Below are 24,699 nucleotides of genomic sequence, written 5' to 3' on the forward strand. Positions count from 1 at the left end.
CTGCTTGGTTCTAGGACATAGGATTCGGCTAATCTTAATCTTTGTTGGTCCCCACTAGTATATGGTTTTATTTATTTTAATTGTTATTATTTTGTGCTTGTGTTGGGAATAATTTTATTATAGGGCAGGAGTTTATAAACCTCAGGGAGAAAATAAATATGAGATCTTTGTCTGCGGCAGTGTGGGCTCTAGGGCCAGGAGGGAAGAGAGTGGAGAGGAGAGACTTTAGGGAATGGCCTTTGAGGGTGGAGAGGCAATGAGTACTACCATGCTAAGGTGAGCCTGATTTAAGGTGATGCTGTGCTTGGCAGGGTGGATCTGGGGGTGGACAGATGCCAGGGCACAGGTGAGGGCCTGGGGACTCAGGATACCTCTCCTGGCTTTTAGCACTGAAGGTCTCACTTCCCTCCCACCTCAGGGCATTTGCATATATTGTTCTTTTTACCCAGAATGCCATTCTTCCCTTCCTGGGGTTTTAGCCACACTCTAATGTTCCTACTCTTGCTTTAATTCACAGGTCATTTCCTCCTGGAAGCCCTCCCTGACAACTCAGGAGGCTCTCATAGCCCCATGGAGCTCCCCATCACAGCCCCTGCTGCAGATGTTAATTATACTATATTTACTTGCTTTGTGAGTGTCTGAATTATGACTGTCATCTCCCAGAAGGTCACTTCTGGGAGGGAATGGACTTTGTCTTATTTGAGCCTGTGCCTAGAACAGTGCCTGGCATACAGAAGCATTCTGCAAATATTTGCTGAGTAAACAAATGAATGAATAAGCGATTCAATCTCTTCTACTCCCTATACACCTAAAAGCAGGGGTCAGCAAACTTCTCCAGTAAAGGGTCAGATAATAAATATGTTTGGTTTTGCAGGCCACAAAGGTTTTGTTGCAGCTCCTGAACTCTGCTCTTGTGATATGAAAGCAGCTATAGATGACACATAAATGAATGAGCAGGGATGTGTCCCTATAAAACTTTATTTATACAAGCAGTCTTTGGCCCAAGGGCCATCGTTTGCTGACCTCCGTCCTAAAGCCTGCCCTGTTCTTACTTAGTACAGGGATTACTTTGGGTCCTGTGCTGGGGGCTGCCCTGTAGCAGCGTGCAAAAGCCGAGTGTTAAATTTTCAGGAATTTTGCAAGCTGGTTGTTAAACACAGCCATTATTAAAAATTAAATCAAATGAACCTATAATTATAATAAATAATTTATATTAAAAATAACGATACTACAAATGGATGAATCTTGAGGACATTATGCTGAATGAAATTAGCCAGGCACATAAAGACAACAACTGTGTGATTCCACTTATACGAATTACTTAGAGTTGTCAAAGGGAGATCCAGAAACGAGTGTTGGTTGCCAGCCATGGGGAATGGGGAATTTTTGTTTAATGGGTACAAAGTTTTAGTTTGGGAAGATGAAAAGAGTTCTGGAAATGGATGTGACTATGGTTGCACAACAGTGTGAATGTATTTAACGTCACTGAACTGTACTTTTAAAAGCAGTAATATGGTCAATTATAAGTTATGTGCATTTTGCCATAAAAATTTGGGAAAAAAAGGAAATACATATTCAGTACTCATTACTTCGTAATTATTTGACTGTATTTCACTTGTCTCTGTGCTTTGAGGCTACTCACATCTATTACGTCTGCATGGTGAGCGGTGCAGCTCTTCCCAACTCCACGCTGAGAGGATTTACACCACAGAAAGTGGCAGATGACACAAGTCACTCACCCCGTGCCATTGTTCAGCATTGACAAGCATGCCCTGGTTATTTTCCCAGACAGCCTCCTCCAATAGATGGTGAGCCTCTAGGGCAGAGCTCCTCAAACTTTAGAATCACAAGCAGAAGCTTTTAAAACTCTGATTTTCATAGCAGCAATGTCACAATAGCCAAACTGTGGAAAGAGCCCTGTTATCCTTCAACAAACGAAGGGATAAAGAAGATGTGGTCCATATATACAATGGAACATTACTCAGCCATCAGAAAGGACGAATACCCACCATTTGCATCAACATGGATTGAACTGGAATAGATTACACTGAGTGAAATAAGTCAAGCAGGGAAAGATAACTAACATATGGGTTCACTTATTTGTGGAACATAAGGAATAGCATGGAGGACATTAAGAGAAGGAAGGGGAAAATGAAGGGATGGGAATCACAGGGGGAGATGAACCATGACAGACTGTGGACTCCAAGAAACCGACTGAGGGTCTTAGAGGGGAGGGGTGGAGGATGGGCTGGCCCGGTGATGGGTATTAAGGAGGGCACGTATTGCACGGAGCATTGTGTGTTATATGTAAACAGTGAATCACGGACCCTATATCAACACTGATGATGTACTGTATGGTGACTAACATAACATGATAAAAAAAAATCCTGATGCCCAAGACTCATACCAGACCAAGAATGCCAGCTACTCTGGGATGACTCCCAGATCTCGTTTTTTTTTTTTTTGTTTTTTTTTTTTAAAGCTGTCAGGAGATTCCTCTGGGCAGCCAGGGTTGAAAGCCAGTGGGCTGGTCTAAGGCTGAGCATCTCAAACTCCAGCGTACCTATGAATCACACCAGAGGACTTGATTCAAGGGTAGATTCTGAGTCAGGAGATCTGGGGAAGGTGGGAGGCTGAGACTGCCTTTTCACTGAACTCCCAGGGGATGTGGATGCTGCTGGCCCACGGACCACACTTTGAGTGGCAAAGCCTTAGAAGGAAAGATGCTGCTGGTCAGTCAGAGGGAAAGGTTTCCTTTCTGCCTGGTGACCACGTGGCAATCTGTCTGTCTCTCTCCCACCACCCCTCTAGTAAACACAGTGAATGGAGTTACAAGAACCATTTTACAGAGCAGAAGACTGAGGCTGGTGAAGTGATATGCCCAAGACCACAGAGCCAATGAGCACTGGTGGGACTTGGACTTGGTTTTTTTGGAGACCCCAAGTCCAGTGCCCTTGCCTTCATCAACTGCCTGATTGAGGTCACTCTGGGTATGGGGATTAGATGGACTCGAAGCTGCATCCAGGCCTTTCCTTTCCTTGGCTGTGTGACCCTAAGTGGGTTTCTTAACCTCTCTGGGTCTCATTCCTGGTGCTCAGGGCACAGGGAGGGGCAGACTGTGATACTGGATGCTTGAGGGCCTCTTGCAGGGCTCGCCTCATGGAGGACACCCACATCCAGGAAGGTTCCTTCTCCAGTACCTAAATCTGGGGATGACACTTTAGGGGCTCCACCTTGGCAACAACCCTAGGGGGTCATGCCTCTCTGCAAGATCAAAGGGAAGGCAGGATTGGGGCCATTCTGGATGCAATTGTATTTGCCTTGGCAGCTCATCTGTCATTAGTTAATACACTGCTGGAGGATTTCAGATTCAGAATATTGTCATAGCCATGGTCAGCGCTTAGCCTCTGACACGGCTCTCAGTTTTCTTTGCACCAGTCATTGCTTTAAGCCTTTTATCTATAACCTCCTCTGAGCCTCATGCTTACCTTATAAGGTATGTATGAGTCCCATTTACAGATGAAGAAATCAAGGCACACGGAGAGAAAAATAACTTGCTCCAGGTCATTTGCCATGCAAGTAGCATGGCAGGGATTTGAACCCAGGCGTCCGGCTCCAGAGCTGCTCCTAACTGCTGCACATACTGCCTTTCAAAAAATTTATGTGCAAGATGGAAATGCGCCATGTCCCCCAATGTACTCTGAGTGCCCCAGGGCCAGAGGTCCTGTCTCTCTTGTTCCCTGCCCCACAGTAGGGGCCCTCAATAGGGTCTGCACACAGTGGAGGCTCAAGAAATAGTTTTGGAACGAGGGAATGAGTGGTCTGGTTTAATCTCTCCCATCCCACATCCTGGCCACGTGAAACTCAATCATAGCCATGACTGGCAGTGGTACTGAGGGGCGTGTGTCCATCTGTCTCTCTCATTAGGCTCTGAGTGCCATGAAGATAGGAATAGGATCTGGGGTGCTCATTGCCATATCCCTAGAGCCTGGCACTCACTCTGGTAAACAGTAGGGGCCAAATAAATGTCTGCTGGAGAGTGAAGTTCTCAATGGAACTGAAAAGGGAAGCAGGGGTGTGCATATGTGTTCCGGGGTGCTGGATGGAGAGCAGAGATATCAAATAATCATGATTCTACGGTCCTGCCTCTGGGAGGTTCACACCACATCGAGTTCTTTATCTGCATGGATCCCTAGGAGGATCCCCATTTTATATTTATTACTACCCCTATTTTGTAGCCAGGGAAACTGAGGTTCACTGAAAACCCTGCCAAAGGACAGAGATTTGAACCTAGGTCTGTGCATCTCTCAGCTTATATCCAAGGGCGCCCGATGATTAAGTAATTGGTGTTCACCCTCTCACTGTCAGGACTTGGCACAGTTCCTGGCACACACACAGCAAGTGCTCAACTATCTCTTGAACATGAGTGAATACTAATGCTCACCACCTCATGTTGGGACACATAGTAGGTGCCTGGCACATAGTAGGTGCTCAACAAACATCTACTGGATGGACGCATGAATGACCATGGGAATGGCCACACGTCCCATGATGGCATTGTGGGCCTTCTGTTGCGGCAGCTTCTGCTTTGCTCCCGGCCATTCCCCAACCCCGGGCAGATCTGAGTGCTAAGAGACACTGGCTGACAGTGCCACAAGATGGATGCGTGCCCGGCGGCCTTATCTCCCCACCGACTGGCCCCGCATGGCCTTCCATAATGCAGTCCATTAAAAGGCTTGTAAATTTTCATACACGAAAGCCTACCATGGCGTCAGCATAGACTAATTGTTGTTAAATGTGCGGGAATGTTACCGCCACGCCGCTGGAGCGATCACTCTTCCCAGCCCGGCCCAGACGCCGACCCATTCCTCTGCAGGCGGAAAGCTTACAACGTTTGCACAAGGCCAAAAAGCAATTCGTGTCAAAAAGATCAATAATATAAAAATAAAGCATGAGAATTCTAGTTAAAGGGAATGTCATATAAATATGTGGTTCACGTCCATGATTCCAAGATTAAAAAAAATCAATCAATATCGTTCTTTAGATGATGTTATTTCTAATGAGAAATACCCGGAACAACTGCAAATAACTGCTTAACTGGGGGGAAAAAGCATTAATAATTTACTTTATAAGGCATATGATACCGAGTGAAAGAGGATCGCTGCTGGTTCTTAATTTGGTTGTAATGCAGCGTGACAGGTTCAATGACGCTTTGGCGGGTTCTTAATATTAAATTCAGAAAGATGTTTAGTTCATTCTGAGTTTTACCCCAAGCTGGGCAGGGTAAAGCCAAAGGGGCAAGACTCGTTATGGGAGCCAAGCAGGACTGAACCATCAAGGTTATTAAGTCATCAAAGAGGAGACGGTAGGGAATGTGTGTGCATGTGTGCGAGCCAGGGGGCAGTGAGAGGGATAGAGCCCTCACGGCATCTTGTAAGTGACACCCTGTTTACTGAGCAATTACTATATGCCACACTCTGGGCTGGGTGTGCAGACCTGGGTTTGAATCCCAGCTCCCGTTATGGGTCAGGCTTCCCTAGTGGATTCCAGCTGAAAAAGCTCAGCGAGGTCACATCTGAAAGGCATGCCATCTGGCTGAGCAATGAGGTCCTCCCCGGTCCTAACCACCTGTAAGTGTCCAATTTTAGCCCTCAATCTAGAATTTATATCTTCAGTGCTTCCTGCAGCCCCAGACCTCTGTTCAGCCCTTCAAGCTGAGGTTTGCCTCTCCCATCCTCTGCCCTGCTGGTGAAGAGCTGAGTGAGCTCAGGCCAGCAACCCACGTCTCACCTGGAAGAGAGGCCGAAACCAGCAGCGCCTCTCTCACCTGCTGCCGGCAGGTAGGGACGCATGAGATACTTTGCTAAGGGCTCAGTAAATCTGCTGGCTGCTGAGCCTCAGTGACCTCATGTGAGGAATGGGTGAGACCAGAAGCCTACTCATGAGGCTTGTGGGAAGAATAAACGTGATGACACAAGTCTCAGCTCACCCAGGTGGAATGCCGACCTATGTTCAAGAAGCGCACACTATGTGCTGGGCTTTATTCCCGGGGCTTTTTAAGTATCGGCTCAACCCTCACATCAGTCCCATTAGGGGGGTATTATTATTATTTCCATGAAAAGCAAGAAAACTGAGGTCCAGAGAGACTGAGTGACTTGCCCAGGGACACACAGCCAGGAAGCAGACAGCTAGGAAGTAAGTTATTGCCAACCTGGCTCCAGAGTCCACGCATGCCCCCAGTGCTTGTCTTTCTCAGTGGGTTCCGGTTAGCGAGGCCATTTCTTCCTGATCTTGCTGGTTGGTCAGGACTACATGCATCTAATGTCAGTTGTGACCCTAATAAACCTCACTTACAAACGATGGTCATGCCAGTGCTTGGAGCCCCTTGACAAAGGGTAGTTTGGGGAGCAAGGGAATTAGGACAGCAAAGATAGCTGGAAGAGCAAACAATGTCAAAAGGCCAAAAAAAGGGGCGGCCCTGTAATTAAATTTCAGCTCAAAGGGAAGGGCAGGAGTCTGGCAGGTACATGCAGAACAAGAGGAGAGCATAGGGACCAAGTTACAACATGGCTGGTAGGGCCGGCTGGCGGACTGTGGCCCCGGGCAGGCAGAGACATGTCTGTCTTAGGTGAGCTGAGCCGTGAGGAACCCCTCCATGCCTTCTCAGGCAGCTCGGCTGCAGGAACACGGATTGACCTCCTTGGAACCTTGTCCTGGGTTAGGACCTCCTTCCCTGCCCCTGAGTGCCTGGGAGGGAAAAAAGATACTCAGTGTTTGGGGCCGGAACAGGTGGTGTTCCTTCAAGCCAACAATGATTTCAGGCTTTGGGCACTGGATGGAGGTGGTGAAGAGGGGGTCAGGTAGAGGGTACAAGGGGCACAGCCACCTCCTCTCAGTCATCTCTGAAAGGCCAAGCACACCCTACCTCATGCCACCTGATTAGCAGTTGGGAAGGATCCTATTGAAACCTGAGTCTGACCTGGTCTGCTCTAAAGTCTCCTATGACTCCCACCAATTCTAAGTCAGAGCCAAAGCCCTGGAAGCAGCCCCAAGGCCTGAATGAGCCGGCACCTGGAAATGTCCTGCTGGGTAAGTGTAAGGGCTGTGCTGTGAAAGGTGGCGGGGGTCGGGAGCTGGTTAGGGAGGGCTTCCTTACTCCCGGAGGATCTGACACTTGAAAGGAGTGAATCAGGCAAAGAGAACAGCAAATACAAACACTCTGAGGTAGGAACGAGTCAGGCTGTCTGCTTGCTGAGGGGAGAGGCAGGCAGGGGCCGGTCAGTGGTGGGACCCAATGACCTGGGGTTTCTGCCCTAAGGACTTTCATCATCCTACACCACCCTCCTGGGCCTGAACCCATGCTCCCTCACTTTCCTCCTGCCGCGGGTGCAGACCGAGGCACTGGATGGGTGCTGGCTACCTCCTCTGTGAGCCCTTGGTTTCCTCAAACGTAAAAGGGGATAATCACAGAACCTCTCCCTGACAGACATATTATGGAAAACACATGACATAACCATTAGAAAGTGTGCAGCATATAGTCGATGTGCAAGGACAGTCACGTGGAGAGACTTCTCTAACAAATGCAAGGTTCTCCTTTAGTGCCAAGGCTGGCTGCTTACTAAATGATAACAGTGGACAATGAGGCTTTAGAGTCACCCAGATCAGGAGGTGACACCCTGGGCATCGTGGCCCAGGTCTGATTAATCACAAGATCCTGGCAAGCCGATGTGGGCAAAAGAAGGCATTTCTAGCTGTGTGCCCACCTCAAAATGAGAGGGACTCAGGGGAGACAGTGTTGGCACCTTTGGCCTTGGTGAGGCCTGCAGGGAAGATTCTGGAAAGCTTCGAACTACAGCAGGTCATAATATCTTATATCTCTGACCATTGTGGCACCCCTGATCCCATGTGAATCGGGGGACAAGCGTCCCCATCCCACTTCAGAGATGACATAGTAGAGGATATCTGACCGGACTACAGGTAAACATATTTACTTGCTCCTTGACTGACTAAATTGTCCACTCACCCAACAAACATCCACAGAGGCAGAGCCGTCAAGCTGGAGGTCACAGTGCTCTATTTTGCCACCTACATGAGCTGCAGGGGAGGCAGGGAGACTCCATCTTTTGCTTTCTTGCAAATCTCTATTTCAACACCACCTCTCTGCTCCTCCATACACAAACCTTCCACTGGGTCTGCTCTAGACTCCTTTGGCCATTGGGGTTTGTCTCAGAGTTGTACCTCAATCCCATCAGAAGAAATACAAAGGAGAAGAGACAGAATCTTCCAAACTGTTGACCCTCCCCACCTCGGTGTCTGCAGGGCAACATGAGGCACTTTGCTCTGGGAGCAACCGGCCCTCTCCCTCTGGAATTGGAGGGGCGGGGGGCGGGGAGGCTGTGCTCTCCAGAGATGGACGCCAAAGAACTTGGTGCTGGGGGAAATGTTTTGAGAAGGCTGAAATCTGCTAAAAGGCTGAGGGAGGGGAGGAGAAGGTGGAAAAGAGAGGGGAGAGGAGAGAAGCAGAAGACAGCTGAGCATCAGGGGAAAGAGGGGAAAGAATTTGGCACTCTGCGAATCCTGGCTATCCTGGTGATCTACTGCTGTGTAACCAGCCGCCCCAAAATGGAGTGGCCCAGAGCAATTACTTCTTATTATCTCTCATGCTTTTATGGGTTGATGGGGCTCAGCTGGGCAGTTCTCTTGTCATCTCTCAGGCAGTCACAGCCAGGTGGCTGCTACAGCTGCATTGCCTGATGGCTCCACTGAGCTGGATGGCCAACATGGCTCCTTGACTGGTGCTGGGGCCTTGGTGCTCCCAGCTTTTCTCCTGCATATGGAGTCTCATCCCCCCGGGCCTACATACAGGTGGGGCTGGAAGACGCAAGAGACAGCACTACCAGTCTGCTGAAGGCCTCCACCTGCTACTGGCAGAGGGTCACCTCCATCAGGCCCAGATTCAAAGAATGGAAACCAAGCTCCATCTCATGTGGGGGAATGCCGGACAGAATGCAGTTATGCAGGGCCTGGGAGGTAGTGTGTGAGGTTCAGCAAAGAAGCAGAAGCTCTGGGAGGAAATCAAGAGGCCTCCCATGAGCTCTTGACATGACTGGGCATTATTTCGATCACAGGGACTCAATGAACCCCTAGTGACATTCCTTAAGGGCAGCGATGGTGTCTCACCATCTCTGGACCTTCCACAGCTTTCGCTTGCAGCCTGGCACATAGTAAATGTTCCAGGAGTATCTGTTAAGTGGACCTGTGAGGCGCCCAGTAGAAAGGCGGCCCTTCTGGAACTGACACAAATACTTGCCCTCCCCCACATCAAGAAGCATCTAGTTGACTGCCAGGTCATGACCTTCACTGTGTCCAGCACCTAGAACACCACCTGGTATGCAATAGGGATTACGTGAAGGTTTGTTGAGTGAATAAGTGATTGCAGGGATTCAACAGATGATGAGTATGTCTCTTATAAGTGGTACCTCGGTCTCATCTCTAAGCTCTGAGAGGGTGGTCATGCTGCACAAACTCCTTGGGTCCTGAGAGGACAGAGAGAGCATATCTTGGCTCCGTGCCACCAAACACCCCCCCCCCATGAGAACCAGTGACTCGCCAGCCACCTGACAGAGGATCTCACTGAACTCACGCAATCCTAGGAGCTGTCATGAGGAATCAGTGGCTCAGAGACGTGAAGGCACCTGCCAACGTCACGGGTTTGTCAGTGTTTGATTGGGACTTAGACCCTGGGGGGTCAGAGGAGGCAGCAGCCCCCGTGGGTCCCAAATGGCAGTGTTTCCATCAGGCCCTGGTTAATGTGTCTGCTCTGACTCCGCCAAAGGGTTTTCTATCTCACAGGCCACATCCCCTTCCTGGTGGAAGAAGGAAGCAGAGAGAAAAAAAAAAACCCTTGCAGTGGTCCTGCTGTCTTCCGGGCGGGGCCGGCACACACGCTCCTCAGAAAAGTTTCACCTCTGGTTTAGCGTAACAAAACTTTTAATTTAGATGTTTTCATCTCGCTCTCCAAGTAAAAATAAGTTTAAAATAATGACTGTAATAAATGAAGGTAATTAATTGTAGTTTGTTCCTTTACTGTCTAGTCAGCTTAATTTTACCTTTTCAACTAATAATGAGAAAATAATTTTTGTGCTCGGAGGGTTAATGATATGTAACTGCGAGAGCTGCTAATTGCATGTTGCAATCCATCCATCAACAACCCCATCTGTGCGACTTGATTATGTTTGCTAAATTATTGCTTTGAATTATCTTTCATAAAGCAACTTTTGTAATTAGCGGGGCTTTCGTCTTGCTCTTTTCTCTGCGCGCAAGGATATTCAAACTTTGGCCATTTCAAGCTGTCTCCATTAAGCCACCTTCTCTGGCTGTCTTTGTTTCCCTGAACAGGGGGAATCAAGACTGTCCTTTAAGCAATCAAGGCGGAGAGAAAAACCTTCCTTGATTCACAGCAGGGCAAATTCACTTCCTCTCTCTACCCCTCCCACCAGTGTGAGTGCGCGACGCACACTCGCACATGCACACACATACACACGAGAAAGAAAAAAAAGGCCACACACATACTGAATGAAGAGATAAAGAGGATGCCCAGATTCTTTATACGCCACGGCCGGTGAAGTGAAATTAAGGAATGAACTTGAACATGTTATATTTCAACAAGAGGCTCACACTGGGGAAGAAGGAATGACGGGTACGATATTCAGCCCTGGCGTTTTATGGGCTACTTTATGTGACTTGAGACGGTGTTTGCCTCAGGGAATATTCCTGGGAGGTGATTAATGCCCACTTGGGAATCCTCAGCTCTGAGCCTGGAGCCTGGTGGATCGCGAGAGGGAAGCGGCATAAAGGATGAACCCTCATTAAAAAAATTAAAATGAAAATCAAATTTGGATTATAAACGGCTTGTGCGTGAGCAGTTTGTTCTGGACGAAGAAGATGCTTTTTATTAACACCTTTCTTTGGCGCCGTTTCTCCCCTGAGGCACGGGGAGGGACCTGGCGGCTGCGACGGATTAGTCAATAGATCATCAGGAAAGCAGGGGTTTCAGGAATAAAACTCCAGACAAATGCAGTCTTTTTGGTACATTAAAGGGACGATGGAAAGCCCTCTTAAGAAAATTAACGAAGTTATTTGGAGATCCTCAGCTATTAAAACAGTGAATTCAACATGCTACATAGATTTGGAAATGAGAATTCAGCTTCGTCTTCCCTTTCGGGCCCCCTAAAACTTGCTCTCTCTCAGTGAGTTACTGAATACCAGCTGTGTGCCAGACACGGTGTCAACTGCCTCTACCCTTCGTTCTTTGAATCCTTACTGCTAACTTCATTGGTGAGAGGAGAAAAGCTGAAGCTCAGAGAGGTTAAGGAACCTCTCCCCAGCCACACAGCTAGGGAAGCAGCAGGACTGAGATTCAGGCTGGCCCTGTCTCAGTCTGATTTGCACGTGCTTTCTGCCACATGGCACTGGGGTAATCTCTGGATCATTATCCAAACGTTAACACTGAACTCTTTCTCCTATTGAAAAGGTGATGTAAGTCACGGCTGTTTCCTTCAGGGATAGCAAGCCCCCTCTTTTGGAGAAAAGCCTTGAACAAATACTCAGGAAAGAGGTAGAATCCAGTCCAAGACTAGCAGAGGCACTGGAGGTGATGGATAACAGGAATAATAAAATAATCAGGACCACTAAAATAAAGCAATGTTCTAAGCACTTTGTTCTTCCTCAGTCATGACCCTATGAAGGAGACAGAATGATTACCCAGTTTTACAGATAAGAAGACAAAGTAACAGAGAAGCTAAGGAACTTGTCCAAGGTCAAACAGTGAGGAACCGGCAGAGGCAGGTTTCATCCCAGTTTGGCTCCGAAGTCTGCTCTTTACTGCCCGGCAGCTCTCTGTGTGCCAGGCATTACATTATTTCTCAGTCCTTAAACTACACAAAAAAGATCAGGATTGTCTTTATTCCCATGAACAGATAGGGAAACTGAGGCTTTAAGTGGCTAAGAGAAGCTCTGTCCATACCAGCCAAAGCAAGGGCACAGCTGAGAAAGTGACGCTCAGTGCCTATCTCTGGGCTGCCCTGAGGGATCAGCTGCCTGAGAGGGCTTGTGTACTGAGAGCCCCTCATGGGACTAGGGCCTGGCAGATGGGAACCTCTTTTTTAAAAACACAAAGCCATGACAACAAATTCCCAACAATATTGGTCTTTCTGGTATGTTCCCCCAGCTCCCGCCCCAGCCCGCCGCCGTCCTCTTTCAGATCAGGCACCTCACAACCAAATGAATCAATACTGGATGGCCCTATAAATAAATAAGCACATCAGTCAACTGAGTAATAAAATGAAGGGATGAAAAATATGGAAATCAGCGACATTTGTGTAAATCTAGTTATTGTTTACTTTAATATTGCCTTATGCGCTTACGCGGTTCCAAAGAGACAGATTTAAAGTAATGTGGTGCTTGGCGGACGACAGACTTAAACTGCATCTCCACCGGAGAGCTCGGAGAAGGGCCAATCCTTCCCAGGTCCTGCCTGAATCCAGGGAGACTGAGAAGAGCCCCCCTGAAGATGGAACATTTGACAAATGGCTTCCCCTTGCACTACCCTGCCTCAGTGTAACTCCATTCTCTTCCCCGCCTGCCTCCCTTGCCAGCAGGACAAGCGGACATTTTCAGAATCCTGGTTGCAAAGTCAAGCCAAGAGGAGGGGGGGAGGTTCAGCCCCATGACAGAGGTCTAGGAAGGCCAGAGAAATAACCGGCTGAAGACAGCCCAGCTACTGCCGAAGGAAATAGGGACTGATGCGTTGTCAGGAGAGAACGTCAGTAGGGTTGGTTTTATACTCAGATGGTGGGTCAGTAGAGAGGATTTCAGGGTGGGCTGGTGACTACTTGGACTTCTCTGCAAGACCACTTTAGAGAATCAAAGCCAAGCAGAATGCCAGGGGACAGCAAAAGTCACCGATTTCAAACCTCTTGATTTTAAAAATGGGAAACCAAGCCTGGAAGGTGAGGTGGTTTGTTCAAGGTCACGGAAACTCTATATAGCAGAGCTGCTGTAAGGCTGGACAAAGTCTAGGGAGAGGGAGATTTCTTGGGACCAGACACAGAATCCCATCCAATAGAACAGAGAACCCGTTCTCATCATGTCACCACTGGCTGATCTGGAAAGAATGGGGTGGAGTCTGCAGTGGGGATGGGCAGGTTTCTCCTAAGCTTCCAGAGGCTGCTGGCTTCCTCTGGCAACTCCAGGTGGGACAGGAAAGGGAAGCAGGGAATGTTTCTGTGGCATGCCATGGGCCTTGGGTCTTACCTCAGCTTGGAAGCTTTTTAATACAGGAGCCACCATCTCTCTGATTTCCTGAAAAAGAGATCAGCGAAGAGTTCACCACAGTGCCAGGTGGGATACCCCCGTGGCCCCTGCTTGCAATGCACTGTTGTCCCCCAGGCCAGCATTGCCCAAAGGTATCCCGTGGGACGTGTGCTCCATGGGATTTCCTCAGGGTTTCTCATATATACACCTACACACAGACACACGTACGTGTACACACACATAGGGTGCCAAGCCAAATCAGCCTAGGAAATAAAGTCCAACATCAAGTTTCTTCCCTGCAGGACTTTTTGGAGCCTTTAGTATAATGCACATTGGGAACTTCCGGAAGAGGGGGGGAAGGAAGGAGTGCTTCCTGAACAGATCTGACCAGGGAACGTTTTTAACGCAAAGCACTCATGGGACTAGTGGTGCATTCTACGACTGACACTTGCTGAAGAGGTGGGCTCGACTCTCCACACCCAGCAGCATGTCACCAAAGTCCCTTCATAAAAACCTTCTGTCCTTCAAACACTTGCTCAGGGCTGTCTCCTTCAGGTGGCCATCTCTGTCTGCTTCCCCACCCAACTGCCCTTCTCTGGCAAAGACTCCATTTTACATTTTAGCAACATCACTTCTGTACTTGTCTCTCTTTCTTCTCCAGAACGGGCAGTTTCTGGCACCCCCCTGGTGCCCAGCTCAGAGGAGGGGCTCTGTAAATGTCTGATGAACTCTGTGGTAGTGAGCTGTCTTCAGAAGGGAGTCTCCTGTTTCTGGACCCTAACTTCCTGCCTTTCACAAGTGACCATGAGGTTCTCAGCCCCAAGGGCTCCCTTGGTTGGCTCCTGTGAGTTCTCCCCAGCACGCAAGAGGGAGGCCTTTTAGAACCTAGTGTCACCAAGATTCCAACCCTAAATGCTTCAGTTTCCTGAGACCCACGAGTGACTCCATGACTGCTGTCAGTCACGTCCCACAAGAGACCCCTGCAGAAGGAGTTGAGGGGGGCTTCAGAGCGTGGGGAGAGGGGACAGTAGAGAGAAGCAGGGAAGGAAGACGTAGGCACAAGAATACATATGTTCAGGTAAAGAATAAATCTCTTAATTACAAGATAAGGTTGTGTTTCTGTCCCTGAAAATGATCCCGCCTCTGGGTCCTGGGTACCCCTCCTCACTGATTAGTGTCCCCCAGGGCTCCTTGGAGCTGGTGATATACTGATGGTATGTTTGGGATCTTCAGGGGGGACATAGGGAGAGTGTGCGGATCTAGTGGATTTGATCACAAGGAGCTATGAATGCATGTGCTGAGCCACGGAAAAGGAAATGCATGAAAACCCAGGTCCCAGGTTGTGAACTCAAGTGCCCACAGAGGCCGGGGTGCAGGGAATGGACATGCGGGAGGCAGGCTGGGAGGCAAGGATCGGGAGAGCCCCAAGCACCATGTAATGGAGGTAGCAGCTGCTCAGCTCTAGCTGGTGACCGCCATGTGGGCATTGAGCCCCTGTGTGACCAGATCCACCAAAGAGTCTCAAAAGATACTAGAAATCTGGGGTTTTGGGTGAAATCTACGAGATGCCAAATGTTGGTAACTTATTGTAAAACCCAAATGACTTTACAGACAAAATAAAACGTATCAGCAGGTTAAACCTCTGGTCCACGTTCAGGAAATGTTGCAGTTGGAAGGGGCCTCAGAAATCATCTCTCTTGTCCCCTGATTTTCTGAAAGGGGAGACCAAGGTCCTGAGATAGGCTGGCTTTGGATGCAGGTCAACAGGCAACCCAAATAAGCTATCTGCATAATGCCACACTCAAGGGAATTCAAATCTGAGGGCCTGGGGTGGGGGTGGGGGTGGGTTGGCAGGACTTTGGGCCAATGCTGACCATTTCTAGAAGCCCCCTGTCCTATATGCTTCACCCCTGGGAGGGAAGCTGAGCATAGGCACCAGCAGGAGGTGAGTTGGGCACCAGCCAGATGATGTTCTTAAATAAAGCCTTGGCATGACTCTCCCAATCAGGAGAGACTAGTTCCAAAAAAGAGAATTTTCAGAGGCGCGACTATAATAGGAATGGAAACTTATTCCTCCTAATTACATAATTGCATAATTATGCAGTATTAAAATTATGTAAGCTGAACTCAGAGGCTTAAAACCTGGCCTGGATTTCCCTCATCACCTGGGGGCTCCCATGTGGCCTGGGGGAGGAGGATGAGATGGAGAATCTGTGCTGACCAGAGTGAGGGCACGTAGGTCTGCGAAGATCTAGGGCTGCTTCATCTGTGCATCCCACAGAATGGAGAGTCAGAGGCCAAGCTTCTGGCATCCTCTTTCTGGGCAGAAAATCAGCTTAAATACCAAATTGTTCTCTGTTCCAAGAAGGAAGAAAGGGTGCTCACCATCACCTATGCCTTCTTAGCTCGAGGAGTCAAGCCCAGGACTTGAATTGGCCTTTTTGAAGGCGTGACATGGGAGACACTTGGACCTGAGACTCTCACTCCTTCTCTCACCTCGCAAACCTAAGATTCCTTCCATACTTGCTCCATGGGCAAGTTCTAGCTATAGTCCACTTCCCTCTCTTGCCTTGAAGAACTGAAGGTCCTTATGACTTGTGAGGAGAATTTCACAGCTAGAAGACTTGACCACTCTGTGCTCATGTAGCCCAATACCTGGGTTGGCCTGCCTCTTCTCCATCTTTCCATGGCCTCCTCCTCTATCAGGAAGAGGGCAGCAGGACCCGTGGGTGATTCTAACAGGCAGAGTGGAATCAACATCTGATACTTTCAGAATGCCAAATGCTGCCCCACCCTCCTCCAAGATCCGGGCCTCCCGAGTAGGTTAGGACAGAGAGGTCAACTATTAACCTCTGCTGACCACAGAGAAGCAAAGTTGGTTTTGGGGGCAGTCAGGGTCTCTGTTACCCAGTGGCTCTGATGTGTCACATCTTTGATAACATTACATGGAATCAGAAGGCTTTATTATTCCTCTTTGTGTTTATTTCATCCTTTTTTTTTTTTTTTAAAGATCTGAGCAGCAACAGGGGGCCTGACAGAGAAAGTAAAGGAATTAACACATTCGCTCCTGTAAAGAACAAAAACATGCCCATTCTAGTCTCTTCCATTGGGAGGCCCTTATGCTATGGGGGTAAGGGGACAGGACCGCTCTGTCTGAAACACCCTTAGGGCAGCTGGGAAAGTCAGAGCTGGTGGCTGGAGCTGCAAAGCAAGAAGGGAAGGGGAAGAAGGAGGCCTCTTTATGGCAGCGGGAGGTGTTTTAGAGGAGACTGAGGGAAGGCCCAGAGAGGGTGGAGGAGCCTAGAGCTGTCCTTCCCCGACACCAATGGAAAAGGAAAATAAGATCACGAACCCTAGACAAACTGTCTTTGCTGTCAAGGCCAAGCATTTGACTAGAGATGAATATCGGGGGGTAGTGGATGTTTTAGGAAGCCTGCAGAAACAAAGACTTCAAAGGAGAAGCATCCTGCCCTCACTTTAGATAGCACCACTGAGCGCCACTATACCAAGAAACACCCAAAGGTTGCGGGCTGTAATGTCTCTTTGTGGCTAATTAGCTTCTTTTCTTGTTAGTCACTTATGTCTACAGTTTCCAAAATACAGTTTGAACAGAGAAAAATCTGCATTCCTACTGAGTTAATTCTATAACAGCAAATATACTGTACCTCAGGTACATTTTTCTTAAATTCCCGGCGGAGTTCAATTAAATGTTTATGAGAATGTTCACTCTCCTCCTGCCGTGCAGACAGCTCGGAAGCGACGGAATTAAGCTCCTTCTGAAACAATAAAAAAAAAAAAAAAAAAGGGAGAGAGAGAGAGAGAGAGAGAGAAAAGAGAAAGATTTTTTTCCCCTCCTTTTCCTTTTTCATCATCGTACAAAACAGCATTCTGAACAAGTTTTCTTAACTTACAAAGCTGAGAAAAGACAGGATATTGACTCCTGGCACAAATGAATAATTTACAAAACGGGATGCAACTGAAAAAAATCCAGGACAGCTTTTTTTCCTCATCGGAAGATCAATAATCTCCCATAAAGTTGGGTGGAGTTTTTTTTTTTTTTTCACTCTCTCCCCCACCCCTCTGCCCCACCTCTTAAATTTCCAAAGGAGTGATGGCATAAGCTTGTCAGTAACTGTAGAAAACATCTCCAAACCGTGTCAAAATAGTAAAGTGCGGCATATTGTATGGGCATATTATAGTGTAAGAAAGTGCTGTCGACAGCTTTCATATATCAGAGGTGGGAACTGTTCCAACTATGACTTACTTACACTTAAGGGTTCATAAATACGCCTTTTAAGATATAGATGGCTTTTTAATTTCAGTAGATTTTGGAAAAATGAAGGTGCCAATAAGAAGCAAGCTGACCTTTTGTGTATCCTGCAGTAAATCATTTAAGGTTCACTTCAAGTATAAGAAATATTTCACTGAAGACTCCTGGATTCAGAAGAAAGGATTGGAAGGTGCCTTGCCTGCTTATGTGCAATGAAGGTGCCAGACCAGGTTTTTACAGGACGTACCGTCGAGGGGAAAAAAAAAAGAGTGAGGGATGGAAGGGGGGCCGCTCCAGCTCACACACATCACAGACAGCGTCTGCTGGTTGTACATGTATATTTGATCACCCCTCTCTTGGCTTTCTTCGCTTTAATGGTGGCAGTCTCACAAGGGGAGTACAATTCACCATGAGTTGTCACGGGTTTCATTTGCATAATTCAAGAAATGCTCTGTTTATGTGGTCTGCTGCTTTCTTGCACCATCCCGAGATGGGCTTTTTTTCTGGACCATAACTCGAGGAGCATTTCTGTATATATCACCCGATTATATTTGCAGCAATCAAGCCCCATAATTTCCTAAATCCGGTGATGCAATAAATTTCTGCAATCAGATTTATTAAAAACACACACGCAGATGCAAGAGTGTATTTCTAGGGTGAACTCTTTAATCTAACATATGTATGATGAGGCCCGGCACCGTGTTGAAAGACCCCATTTGTCATCGCTAATACGCATTCATCTTGCACACACAATGAAACACTTTTACCATTAGATAATGAAATAAAAGTACTATTAACCCGCTGCAAATCCTTTTCCCTGTAAGAGACGAAATGCATGGTAATTGTCTTATATCATGTCTGAGTCGGTAAATCTGCTCTATAGCAGTTCACCGTAGCACCATAAACCTCATACCCATCAGAGGCAGGAGAGCCTACCCCAAGCCCAGTAGAAGTGTCTCTGCCTAGGGTGCCTTAGGGAGAAACTGGGAAGGGAATTTCTATTTCTGGAGAAATGTCTAACCTCTTGGAGAACCACGGGACTAGAAGAGAGAAGGCCAAGTCATGAAAGTAGTGAAATAGAGTGGGGTTTCAGAGGTGTGGTGCTCTCCAAGGTGCTGAAGTCAATTCTATGCCACAGCACTAGACACACCGACTTGAAGGTGCAGGCGCTGCTGGTACAAATGCTCAATGGAATTTTAAGCCGGGTAAAGAAGAAGGTATCATTAGAGAGGAGAGACAGAAGCAGTTTCTGACAGTCCACCAGAGTGACAGAAGAAAAAAGGCCACTTTAGATTTATCATTTAAAAATAGTTTCCAATAAAGACACTATAATCGACCACAACCAAAATATTGAGTGACTAGGGAGAAGTCTGCAGCAAAAGGACTGATCAAAGGTAGATAAAATTCAACCAGGTGGTGCAGCCAGGTGGACAGAACCTCACTTGGCAGGAGAGAAGGAACTGGAGTGTCATGGTCAATGCGAGTTCTGATAAAATGCTCACAGATTCCCTTAGTTTTTCTCATCTGTCTTGGAGACAAAGATGTGATTTTATGTTGCTGCAGAATAAGCAGAACAGGGACTTGGGCAGACATGATGTGGTTTTGGATTATCAAGTTTCTGACATTATGTTCTAATCTCTGGGACACTGTCCTTCCCCACACCACAGCAAACAATATACCTGGTTGGTGTTGGACTTGGACTCCTCAGTTAAACAGCAAACCCAGGCCCTGAGAGGAAATTTCACAGCAGCATAAGTCCAATGACTTGAAGTGTTGTACCAGACAATTATGCTGTGTGACTGAATCCCTTCACCAGAACCTCCCAGGATGCTGGTGGGTATAAATCTGTCTGCTGCATCCACACTGAAGTCACAGCAGAGGCAACACCAGGCTGGGGAATGTTGTCAGAACCCCCAGCCCCAAGCCTGCTTAAGCCCAGCTCATGGTGTCTTTCCTGTTGAGCCAGAGAAGAGCAAACAATGTCTATGTTCTTCTCAACTTTGCCTACTTCTAATGCTCATACTTCAACCCTAAGTTCTTGCCACATTTCTATGGTAAGCTCACTAAAAACAAAATCATCAATAACAGTAATAGTAAATAATAATCATAATTATCATTCATTGGGTGCTTATATGTATCGGGTACCATGCTAAGCTCCTTACGTACCTCACCTCATGTAATAAGCACATCAGTGTGTCTGTCTGGGATTCACGAAGCAACTAAGAAATAACTTACAGTCAATTCTAATAATACAGGTGTGGATTATCCCGTTGGTGGATAATAAAGGCAAAATTATAATGCCTGGCTCTTCGTAGGACTTCTGCTCCACTTTTCCACTAGCCGGGGGATATTCAGGGAGCTTGTTTTAAATGGTATAATTGTATAAACCATCAAGCACAGGACCAAGTGTTCAATAAATGTTGGCTGATATTATTCTGTTATTTGGATAAACTGAGAGTTCAGAAAACATCTCAGGTCTCATCACTAGATCAGTGATTCTAAGAGTTCTGGGTTTTACAGGTCCATAAAAATATCACCAAAGAAAGAAAAAGGAAGATCAACAGAGTATAGCCAAGTTTTACTGCATCAAAGAAAAACATTAAAAACCACTCCCACTCATCCTAAAAGATAGGGCATTTGAACACTAACAAAGCAAAGGGCCAACAACAGAATCAATGAGAGTCTTTTAAAATAAATATGCCTGGGGTGCCTGGGTAGCTCAGTCAGTTGGGTGTCTGACTCGATCTCAGCTCAGGTCTTGATCTCAGGGTTGTGAAACTGAACGCTGGTTGAGGAGCTTATTTAAGATAACAAAATATAGGGTGCCTGGGTGGCTTAATTTTTAAGCATCTGCCTTTGGCTCAGGTCATTTCCCCAGGGTCCTGGGATGGAGCCCTGCATCGGGGCTGCTCACCGGGAGGCCCGCTTCTCCCTCTCCCACTCCCCCTGTTTGTGTTCCCTTTCTCATTGTTTCTCTCTCTGTCAAATTAATAAATACAATCTTAAAAAAAATAAGTAAAAACACTTAAAATAAAAAAGATCCCAGCACTGTATTTATTTTAAAGGAATGGAAAAAACTCTCATAAACGTAAACCAGTACGGGTCTGAAGCTGGGTTTTAGAAGCAGAGTTTTAGAAATGAATGTCTGAGCCACTACACACATACACGACTAGCAAGGCCCTCCTTTGATGATCAAGCAGAACTCCATTCCTCTCCCACCCTGGCCCTCAGCCCCCAGCCCTAGGGGAGCCATGATTAACACAGCCCCAGACTTTGGACCAGGCCCAGGCCGGGAGGAGACTCATCTGATTAACCTGCCATCAGCAGCAGACAGACAGCCCGGAGCCCAGCGCAGACCATTCAAATAATGATCATCATAAACAGCCCATTTGCAACTAAAAAGAAATAATTTTAATGAGCTTGAAGCAGATGATGGATGCAGCTGAGGCTCGGGCCAATGCACAGAGAAAAAGGAAGCTGGGATTGAGCTGCACCCAGGACCAGGAGCAGCAGGAAGAAGCTGGGGTGGGATGGAAGGGTTCTTCTGTGGGAAGATGGGCTCTACAGTCCTGCTGCTTCCCCACCGTAAGTGCCCACTGCCCAGCAAGTGCCCCGAGCTCTGAGAGGATCTGCCATCAGTGTGCTGGGCAACCTTGAGACTTAGATCTTCCAAGCACTCAGAGTCTCGGAACGTATGAACCAGAAGGAAACTTGGGTCGCCGGGTCCATCATTGTTCAAACTTCAACCACACACACCCCTCTGGCATGCATTTTGCCATATTAATATACCACATGAATTACTATTTAATATTTATCTTCAAATTGACTCCCATTTCTTTCTTTTTAAGACATGTATAGCTTTAAGCTCAATTTTAAGACTGAATTTCTACACGCTTGCAACCATTGCCCAGATCAAGATATAGAATGTTCGTGTTCGTGTTCTTAGAGGCTCCCTTGTGCCTCCTTGTGAATACATCCTAAAGGTAGCCATTATTCCGACCCTAGCATCATAGATTAAGTTTGCCTGTTCTTGACCTTCATAATAAACCTCCCCTCTTCTTTTTGACCTAAGTAAGTACATTTGAAAAGGATACTTTTTTTTTTTTAATCACTAGAGAATCCCAGGTCATAAACAGATGGCAGCCATTGAAATAAACTACTAATAAAACAAAGCACTGCTATGTGTCTTTGGTATAAAAGGAGGTTAGTTACCAAATGCTAGAGAGATGTTAAAGGTAGTGTAGCACCAGACAGACTTTTCTTCTTGTTAGAAGGAATGGAAGAGCACTGAGAAGGAATACATACTCCTGCTGACATGAGTAGATCCCTCTAAAGCCTGGTCTACTGACTGCTTACAATCATCTCATGTCCAGCAGTCAATCTACGTCCCACACTTCAAAATTACCTGAATCTGATTCTGCCATTTTAAAGATGAAGAAACTGAGAACACAGACAGCCTAGACTACCTGCTCAAGTCACACAGCTGTTTAACAGACTGGATTTGCTCAGGGAGAAGGGTGGGTCTTAGGTGGGGAAGGAGTACTGTGAATTATCTCCAGGGATGCAGGTGGAACATTCTGAGCTAAATTGTGCCTCCCAAGCAGGAGGGAAGGGGAATCTTACAAGAGTTGCTTTTGAAATTCAACATGTGATCCTAAAGTGTCAACTACATACAAAACTTCAGGCTAGATGCTATGTTCTCACAGAAGAAACACATTAAGACGCAACCCAAGTTATGTGTATGTATGTCAGTTCCCCCGTCATATGTCCTGGGGGGACAGCACATACAATGTGTCAGCTTCAAAGACAATCATCTCCAAAGACAACCACACTTTTGGGGGATTCAGACATGTCCTCCCAAAACCAACTCTAAGAAGACACTTTTTAAAAAGAATGCAGTTATTATTGGGGATCGGGCTTTAGGCAGTGAGGACCTCAGGTGTCACTGGGTCCCTGTCAGTTCCTGCCGTCCTCCCCTCTCCTCCTCTCCTTCCCAGCCAGACTGAATTCTTTGCAGGGATCCAAATGCAGCAGGGTCTCCCAGCTGTATGGCTCCACAGACTTCATTCCCTCAGCCTGGATGATTTCATTCTTTCTTTGTGAGTGATCTTATTCATCCTTTTGTCTCCATTTAAATGTCCCCTCTTCCAGGAAGCCTGCATAAACTCTCCCTTCCAAGTCCAGGCATCTCTTTTGTGTTCCTGCTAGTCCTTTCAAATATATATTTGTCCCATTTGGAAATATATGATAAAACATCAGATTTCGTTTTTTAAAGCCCTAGAATCTTGTCTTCAAATGAAATCTTACACAGAAAGAAGTTCCCTATAGAAAATAAGAGCTCATCGCTAACATTTCTGAGTTCCTATTAGTATATTTATGCTAATATTTATGGAGTGTACTAAGTACCTTACCTCCTATAAGGATATGTGGCCAAAGTGATGGTTGAAATTCTAGGTCAGGCCTGGAAAACCAGGATGAGCAGTCACCAACTTCCCCAAACACACACATGGAACTCCGCTTTCTCTTTACTGCAGGGAGATCCGGCCAGAGATGATGGACCCTCTCCATCCATTCACCTGTCCATCCACCCATCCATGGTCTCCAGTGTGCTAGGCATGAGATAAGGGGGAGGGCCATAATGAATCAGATACAGCCTGTATTCTCTAAGAGCTCAGAAACCAAGGTAGACAAGCTAGGGCATAAAATAATTCTGGTAGAAGGGGACAAAGGCCAACATGTGAAGACAAGATCTCCAGAGCATGCTTGGAAGAATGAAACCCTAATATATCTTCTGTCTTGCCTCTGAGGGGTTATGGAAACTGATGGGGCAAGGGAGAGGTAGAGTTTTACCTACCTACCCCTTCTAATGAATCACTACGTGGTGCCCAACTTGGGCAAGGGCTGCCAGTGCCCAGTAAGGTGTTACCTAGGATGGAAGCCCTTTACCCACACCCGTCCAATCACCCATCCACTTATCCACTCATCCATCCATAATCCATCTAATTAATCATCCATCCATCCACCCACCCCCATCCAATCATCCCTCTAACTAATTACTGAGCCACAATTCTGTGCCAGGTACAGGTATGCAGAAACCAGCTAACATGGTCCCTGTCCTTGAAAAGTTCACAGTGCAGTGGAGAAGACAGGTCGATTCCAACACTGTGTGCCTAAATACAGTATAAAAGTGTGAAGAAAGTATAACGGGAAAAGACAGCAAGATGACTTACTGTGACTGGGGGGAAAGGGTCACCAAGATGGGAGTATTTGACCTGGGGCCACAAGGATGTGTGTGTCAGACAGAAGGTAAGCATTCCAGGCAGAGGAATGGATTATTGCAATAACACTTAACTGGTCTCCCTGTTCCCTGTATTTGGTTTTATTCTCCTTAACATGTATCACTATCAAACACACTGTGTATTTCACTTATCTTATTTGAGACAATGAAAACTCCACAAGAACAAGACAGATTTTGGTCCTTTTTACCTTACTATATACTCATTGCCTAGAACAGTTGCCGATACATAGTATGCACTCTAGAAATGATTGTTGGTCCAATGAATGAATGGATGAAAGAATGAATGGATGAATGGATGAATGAATGAATGTTACGTGTCAGAAACTCTGAAAGAGTCTTGTCTGTCTGGGAAACAATGATATAATTTAGAGTCCATAGACCTGTATCCAAATTTTGGCTTTGATACTTCACTAGCAGCGTGACCTTGGACAAAAGACTCAACCTTAGTTTCTGTGTCTGTAAAATGGAGGTAAAAATTTGTGCCCATAGATTTATTTTAAAGATCCCTTGAGAACCAGATTGCAAGTAGGTAAAGTGATGGGCATAATGTCTAGGATCTTCAGTGTTCACACTCTCTAATGGAATTTCAGTCCCTTAGGGTGGGGACTGTACCTCTCTCATTCACAGCTGTAGCCAGGGGTTCTAGCTCAGTGCTGAGTGCATAGTAGGCATTCAATAAACATTTGCGAATGAATGACTCTTAGCAGATATAAGCATGAGAAGTCCTTTGTGGCAGAAGCAAGGTAAGACCCTCTCTGTGCATACCAAATGTCTCATTCTGCATCTTTGGTCCATAGAGCCGTTCAGGGCTTGACCG

The 24,699-nt window shown here is 46.7% G+C and overlaps 1 protein-coding gene across 12 annotated transcripts in view; it reads right to left on the minus strand.

Moving 5' to 3' along the window:
- CUX2 (cut like homeobox 2) overlaps positions 1–24,699 on the minus strand; it is a 316,587-nt gene that overhangs the window by 82,419 nt on the left and 209,469 nt on the right. For 10 of the 12 annotated variants that reach the window (XM_032309665.1, XM_032309666.1, XM_032309656.1 and 7 more), the window contains 2 exons: positions 16,980–17,090; positions 13,315–13,362 (listed from right to left, as the gene is read on the minus strand). The exons of 1 other annotated variant lie outside the window; for it this stretch is intronic. In XM_032309665.1, coding sequence (XP_032165556.1) covers positions 13,315–13,350 — 36 coding nt within the window. In that variant the 5' untranslated portion in view covers positions 13,351–13,362; positions 16,980–17,090. The remainder of the gene's footprint in view (positions 1–13,314; positions 13,363–16,979; positions 17,091–24,699) is intronic. One more of the 12 variants, XM_032309664.1, reaches the window with a different exon arrangement.

The sequence above is a fragment of the Mustela erminea genome, chromosome 13 (genome assembly GCF_009829155.1).
Source record: "Mustela erminea isolate mMusErm1 chromosome 13, mMusErm1.Pri, whole genome shotgun sequence".
Classification (NCBI taxonomy): domain Eukaryota; kingdom Metazoa; phylum Chordata; class Mammalia; order Carnivora; family Mustelidae; genus Mustela; species Mustela erminea.